The sequence below is a fragment of the Mus musculus genome, chromosome 4, assembly GCF_000001635.26.
Source record: "Mus musculus strain C57BL/6J chromosome 4, GRCm38.p6 C57BL/6J".
In the NCBI taxonomy this organism is placed as follows: domain Eukaryota; kingdom Metazoa; phylum Chordata; class Mammalia; order Rodentia; family Muridae; genus Mus; species Mus musculus.
In genome coordinates, this window is record NC_000070.6 from 88,717,975 (window position 1) to 88,725,318 (window position 7,344).

Below are 7,344 nucleotides of genomic sequence, written 5' to 3' on the forward strand. Positions count from 1 at the left end.
AAGGGAGGGGAGGCCCTAGGTCCTGTAAAGGCTCAGTGTAGGGGAATGGTAGGGTGGCGGTGAGGCTGGAGTGGTGAGTGGATGGGCGAGCACCCTCATAGAAGCAGGGGGAGGGGGAGGGGAAACCAGGAAAGGGGATAACATTTTAAATGTAAATAAATAAAATATCCAATAAAAAATCAAATAAAATAAACCACAGTAAAGTTATCCAAAGGCCAAAATATAGAAGGGACAAATTTGGTTTCAAAAACTATTGAACAGCCTCCACTTGTAAAACTAAGAGCCTGAGAGGAAGAAAAAAAAGCAATACAAGAAAATATCAGTTAAGTAATTTTATTATATAAAGAGATCCTCTAACTTGATATGAAAAACAAAGCAACTCCAAAAGATATCACAAGGAAAAGGACACTGACATTTGACCAAAGGGAAAATGTAGCTATTCAAAATACACAAGTATTCAATCTTGCTATTAATAAAAGGAAAAAATCAGGATGCAATTTCTTACTTATTCAATACACAAAGTTAGTAGCAATTTCTACCTTCTAAAAGTAATCAAATATGTCTGAAGTTAACAAAAAAAGTCATTTTAAAAAAAACCACACACACAAAGTATGAAAATTCTGTCAATGCAGAAATCATGAAAAGCATTAAAATGAGTCAACACTTATGGGCAGTTAAGTTAAAGTTCAGAAGCCAGAAGCCGAATCCTTTCACTTTGTCTGAATTACATTAAGGGACTGTCAACAGCACTCTGGCACTCTCCCAGGACTAGGTGTGTGTGTGTATTTTTTTCCTTCAGTTGAACAATTTTCCCAGGAAAGTACATATTCAGTATCACTCATTACCAAGGGACACTATAATTCCATTTATCTGATAAGTTCCCTTTAAGATTTTCCCATGTAATTCTCAGGCAGAAAGTATTCCCACAGTATTGAAGACTGAAGGTCTACTTTAGCACTGCCTTAAAGAAACCAGCTGACTTCTTAGGGGATCTGAGCTGGTTCTATTTTTGAGTCAAGGCTAAAAAGGCGTAATTCTGATTTGATGCAGAACAGGGTGTATCTGTTTGCTCAGATCACAGCCTTGAGGCAGCTCACACATTACAGGATGCTTACCAGCTACCTCAGCACCAAAAAAAAAAAAAAAAAGAAAAAAAAAATCATTCAAAATCACATAATAGGCATGTCAGAGTGACTGAGGCAGGAGACTAAACTTAAAATCCTGGAGCTTTGTTGAGAATGCTTCTATGCCTTCCTTAACTCCCGATTTTCACAGGTAAAAGTTAATGATAAAAAAAACAACAAAGACAAAAACAGTTCTTTGAAACTTGCTTTCTGCTAAATAAGCATGTAACTACAGACTACAGAAAAACTAATTAAATTTCATTTAAAGAAAAAATTCTATTAAATGACAAATTTGGCTGTCAATTTAGTTTGTTGTAGCCCTTAGCTATCTAAATTCGGTTTAAGACTTTAGACACGGACTCTCTGGTATTGAATTCTCATTGAAATAAAATTAGCTGCTTTCTGGAAGAAAATATAAGGTCATTTTCACAACAGTTGAAGTTTCTATCAAGTCTAAAAGTTTATGTGTGTACACAAATTTTTGAGTGAGCATGAATATCTGACTAGTGTACACACCTATTATTTTTTCTCCAGTGAGAGAACAAATCCTGACCTGTTTCTTCTAGTTAATATTGTTACTATTTCTGTCTACCTAGGAAACTTCAAATATTCTAAGACTAATCACACAGCCTAGACAACAGATTGTCCAAAACTATCCAAGAGGGAGGTAGCTGTACCTTGGCAATCTTTATATTAGGTTAGAACAGGGGACCTCCATTTAATGTTTCAGTCAAATCAAATGTTTTAATTTTTAGTATAACAGACATAATTACACATTTACTAAGATCATCTATAATTTGACACATGTAACACCACAAAAAAAAATCTAATTTTCTATGTATCTTTTTTACTTGTTAAAACAGCTGAATATATTTAATACTTTTCAAAATGCACTTGTATAGCCATTTACTAAACAATATCAAGCCAAACCAAAAAAAAAAAAGGGTCTAAGTTACCTTTTTGTCTATTAACTGTAGCAATAAGGAGAAACAATACAAGGGGATGAACAAGACCACCCATGATACACTGAAAAGGTATTACACCTTGGATCTAAGAATGATCTGAAGGTGCTGAAAGAGGTGATTCTCTAGAAGGTGACCCAGGGTTTTCTTCAGGTGGAAAAACTGTGAGAGTGCAAGCCCGAATGCCACCCAGCGACTCAGGAAGATCAAAAACTTTATGCCACTCGTCTTTTTCTGGGTCATATTTCTGGACAATTTCTACCATGCACCGGTTATTCCAAGAATATCCACCAACAACATAGATTTTGTTTTCAAAGACTGCAACTCCAACATCACTCTGACCTCTCAGCATAGCAGCAATTGGTGTCCACTGGTCAAGAGTTGGCGAATAGTATTCGCAGCTTAGGACATCATCATAATCACTTGTTCCTCTGAAGTGGTTGCCACCGATGACATACAGCTTGTCTCCAACTGTACACATGCAATGCAGACCTCGGACTGTAGTCATAGGAGCCTTCTGTGTCCATTTGTCTGTATCTGGGTCAAAACACATGAGCTCATTTTGGAAAGTGTCATGAGTGATTCCTCCGGAAATATACATTAAACCCCCATATACTGTTCCAGCATGGCCATAGTGGGGTTCACTCATCTTTGCAACGTAGCTCCATTCATTCATTCTTGGGTTGTAACATTCTACTGTGGCCAGTTCACCAGCTGCACTGCGCCCACCAACTGCATATAAATGTCCTTTGAGGGCACTCAGGTGAAAGAATGTGCGCTTTTCGTTTAATGATGCCACCTGCATCCACTTATTATAACGAGGATCAAATCTGAAAACTGTATCAACAGCCGTTTTTCCTTTTGTATCATAATTACTCTGGCCACCAACTACATAAAGGAAATTTCCAATAACAGCAATGCCATGCTGGTATCGAGGAGCATCCATGGGCGCTAACGACTTCCACTCCTGCGCCCTTTCGTCGTACATTCGTAACTCTTTACTGACAACTAGCTGTTGTCTCAAAACTCCTCCTAAGGTAACCAAATGAGTAGAATCAGATCGAATGGCAGTTCTGTCCGACTGCATCACCGGCTGCATATACGGCATCATTTGGTAATTGCTTGCTTCCAAAAGTAAATTCACACAGGTATTGTCTGTTCTCATGAAATCTACTGTCTGCACATAGTTGATGAGATCCTGTGGTGTCATCAGTGGAAAGCGAATATTCTTCATTAATTTTGCGGCATAGTCCATCCGAGGGTCTTCCAGCCTCAGCCAGCGGCAGGCTGCCTTGAAGAGCTCAAGTTCCGAACAGTGCTTGAGACTATTGCTGGAAAGCACAAAGGCAAGCCGTTCAAAGGGGAGTTTCAGAAACTCCCCAGTATTCAACAAGGCAGGAAAGTTCTTCAGGATGAAATTATTTACGTATTTATCCACTTCTATAAGATTGTAGGTGTTAGCAATCCGGCCAACCTCCACACAGTTATCCAAAGAGACGCCTGATATAAGAAATACTTTACAAAAATCCAAAACCGGCAAGATCTGTAGAAAGCTGGCAGCTTCAAGAGTGTCCTGAAGATTGTCCATATTAAGAGACAGTTTTGCAGTATAAATAAAATCAATGATTTTCTTCAGACCAACTTTGTTCACCCCATGAAGCTTGATGCACATCAAATCTTTCTCTTTCATTCCTCCAGTGAACATGGCCTTGAAATAATCACTGGCAGACGCCATCATGGCTCTATGAACCGGGAAGATTTCCTCTCCATCGCCAGGTACCAGCGTCACGTCACAAAGTAGGCCCTCTATTCTGAGCTGATCAAAGCCTTGCAATACAACCGAACTGTGCGTGTTGCTGGTAAAAAACCGCGTAGTTCCAGACTTGCAAGGCTGCAGGTGGGCAGAGACGCCCATGTCGCCGTTACCCAGAGACACCTTCATGGGAGAAGCCGGAGCTCGCTGCGAGCTGCAGGCCGCAGACGTTACAAAGAGAACGCTCTCGGGAAACCCCGGGGCCGCCGAACCAAGGGCAAGCAAGCGGTCGCCGCAGCACCGCTCTGGGCACACCGACGTCCGCCCTGCAGCAACAGCAGCACGCACCTCAAATCTGCCAGGAGAGCGGGTGAGTCATCACCCGGGGCAGTTACGTGACCGCTTCACCTCCTCCGGTCCCGGGCTGTCGTCCTTCGCCGCTGCGCTCAGGGCGGGGGAGGGGCCGTCACGGCCTGCGCACCCCGGCTGCCGCCCTCCAAGGCTCAGCCACCCCAACGAGCTGCGGCCGCGTCCTCTGCGATCCCCGCTGTGTCGTCGCGGCTACGGACTTGGCTTGGAGCAGGGCCTGGAATCCCGACTTGGGCCTAGAACGGCGGCCTAGCACCGAGAGCCAGCCCGACCTTCCGGAAAGGCAGAATCCCAGGATCCCCCGGGCTAGGAGCGGCTGCACAGCTAGTGCGCTTGCGCGGCTGAGCTGGCAAGGGGGCGGTGGATGGGGGCAGGGCGCGGGCGGGACTGGGGGCGGGGTTCCGGCCGGCCAGCGAGGCCGGTGCAGGGTCCATTATGTAAGCTTGTAGGAATGCGCGTGCGTGTGCTTAAGCTTGCTTTTCAAGAGCGCGTTCTTTTCAAGATTTACGCTTAAGGTCTTTGCCAGAGCAGCAACGAAAGGCAACCTTTGTTCAAACACAAGAAGCCTGGCAGAAGAAATCATTGTATCGTTTTATTTATTTATTTTCTTCAAGAACAGTTTTACAGTTTGCGTCACACTCAATTAAAAATGTTGATTGTAAAAGGTTTTTTGTTTGTTTGTTTAACATTTAAGACACATGAGATTTAACTTGCCACTAAATTTTGGTCCTAATGATACATTTTTTTAATATTTGGCAGGAGAGATAATGCCTTCATAAATACGGTTTTCAGGGTTTTGTTTTCCAAACACTATTTTTAACTGGCTACAGTTTTCCAGTAGTTGAGCATGTTATAGTTTACTTTGTCCACTGTTTTCATCAGTGTACAAATGTCCTCCATTATCTTATGGACTCTGTAATAAGCGCAGATGATTTGAACACAAAACGTTATCCTGATTTGGATAATGATAATATTTGGTAGAATATTCAAGTCAATGTTTCCAAAATAGTTACCCTTTGCGTTTCCCTTGTGTTGAACTTTGCTTTTATAAGTATTTTTTATTAACATGCAGTTCTCTAGCTACTGGCAAATTTTAACTTTGATTTGAGAATAAGTATATAATTTGCCGTAGTTCTCTGTTCTCGAAGTTCCAAATCCTTCTAGCGTTTACTTGTATGCAGACTAAGAATATACTTACATTCTTATGCTCCACTTCCTGGCTCTTTTCTAAATGGCATGTATCCTACTGGATTTTTTTTTTCCAGTTCAAGATTTTCCAAAATTGGTATATAGAGAGCTTACTTACAACCTGTTGATGACCCCAAAAAAATGTATGTAATTTACTTAACTATAGGTGATTAATCTTCCTTTATTTCTCCTTCCTTCTTCTCCCGGTGGTTTCCGGCCAATTGCAGCAATCCCGGGAAACTAGTAGAACAACATTCTTTTCCCCAAACTAGTAGAACAACCTGTGGTCGTCGTTCCTTCCCCCCCCCCCCCCCAGGTGCCCTGTTATACCAGAGCTTTGTTGAAATGAGAATGGTCTTGAGAAGTTCTTCCCAGGAGCTAAGTTCTGGGAGGCTGCTTGGTTCAGGAGTTGGGGTAAGCCTTTCCTGAGTGGCTCTGACATGTCACCTGGCTGTGAAGAGGCACTTCCGAGAGATTAATTTCTACCTGTAGGGAAAGAAAGAACAAGATCACTTCCTGAGAAGGTGCCAGAGCAAACTTCAAGACATCGGTCCTTTCCCTACTAAGCTAGCAAGGTTAATGAGAAACCAGGCATGAACATTTATGGTTATTAGGGACACATGCTCCTCATATTTCAATGGTTTATTTTACATTTATTTTTATGTTCATTGGTGTTTTGTCTGCATGTATGGCTATGCGAGGATGTCAACTGGAGTAACAGGCAGGTGTGATCTATCCTCTAGATGCTTGGAACTGAACCCTGGGTCCTCTGGAAGAGCACCCAGTGCTCTTTACCTCTGAGCCATCTCTCCAGCCACCAACATTTAACTATTTTAAAAGATTATTTTGGGGGCTGGTGAGATGGCTCAGTGGGTAAGAGCACCCGACTACTCTTCCGAAGGTCCAGAGTTCAAATCCCAGCAACCACATGGTGGCTCACAACCATCCGTAACAAGATCTGACTCCCTCTTCTGGTGTGTCTGAAGACAGCTACAGTGTACTTACATATAATAAATAAATCTTAAAAAAAAAAGATTATTTTGTTCTGCTTTCACCAATATTTGGTAGTCATGTTAAACAGGTATGTGTTAAAAGCATCGACTTAGGGTCATCGGCCCACTAGACATAGCATTTACTCGTGTGCTTTATTATATCAATTCCAATATATTTTTTTTTAATTTCATTTATTATATCTTAGTATTTAGCACATATGAGATCATGTTCACCTTCACATTTAACTTAAAAAGAAGTATTTACTTTCTTTTTTAAAGGATTCGTTTCTTTTATTTATTTGAGTACACAGTTGCTGTCTTCAGACACACTAGAAGAGGGCAACAGATCCCATTACAGATGGTTGTGAGCTACTATGTGGTTGCTGGGAATTGAACTCAGGACCTCTGAAAGAGCAGTCAGTGCTCTTAATCTCTGAGCCATCTCTCCAGCCCAGTATTTACTTTCATATTTTAATTAATATTTTTATTATTTAAAGTTTCACTTTTAGACATTTCACGTGTTTGTAATTTCAGATGAAGAATGGATGTCCAGTTTATTCAAGCTACAAGTAACATCTAAGGCTCAGGAGTGATGGCACACGCCTTTAATCTCAGCACCCAGGAGGCAGAGGCAGGCAGGTCTCTGAGAGTTTAGGATCAGGTTGATCTACAGAGTGAGTTCCAGGACACCTAGGTTGACACAGAGAAACCCTGTCTTGAAAAAAACCCGAAAACAAACAGACAAAAAGAAATACCTGATCATGCTAGTCTTCAAAATAAAGTAGAACATGGTTTAAACAGTTGGGACTTAGTTTTTCCTCACAGAAATTTTCATTTTTCAGTAGGAAGCATAAAATTATTAATAGTTTTGATTGAAAGAGAGTCTCAATGTGTGATGCAGGCTGGCCTCCTCAAGACTGGTGTTAGAGATATACATTGTCCCTGCAGGATCAGAT

General features: G+C 41.4%; 1 protein-coding gene across 1 annotated transcript; it reads right to left on the reverse strand.

Moving 5' to 3' along the window:
* Nucleotides 1-317: 317 nt before the first annotated feature.
* On the reverse strand, nt 318-4,534 carry Klhl9 (kelch-like 9). The gene has a single exon (NM_172871.2). It carries the CDS (start codon nt 4,026-4,028, stop codon nt 2,175-2,177), a length of 1,854 nt encoding a protein of 617 aa, NP_766459.2. The 5' UTR covers nt 4,029-4,534; the 3' UTR covers nt 318-2,174.
* Nucleotides 4,535-7,344: the final 2,810 nt, after the last annotated feature.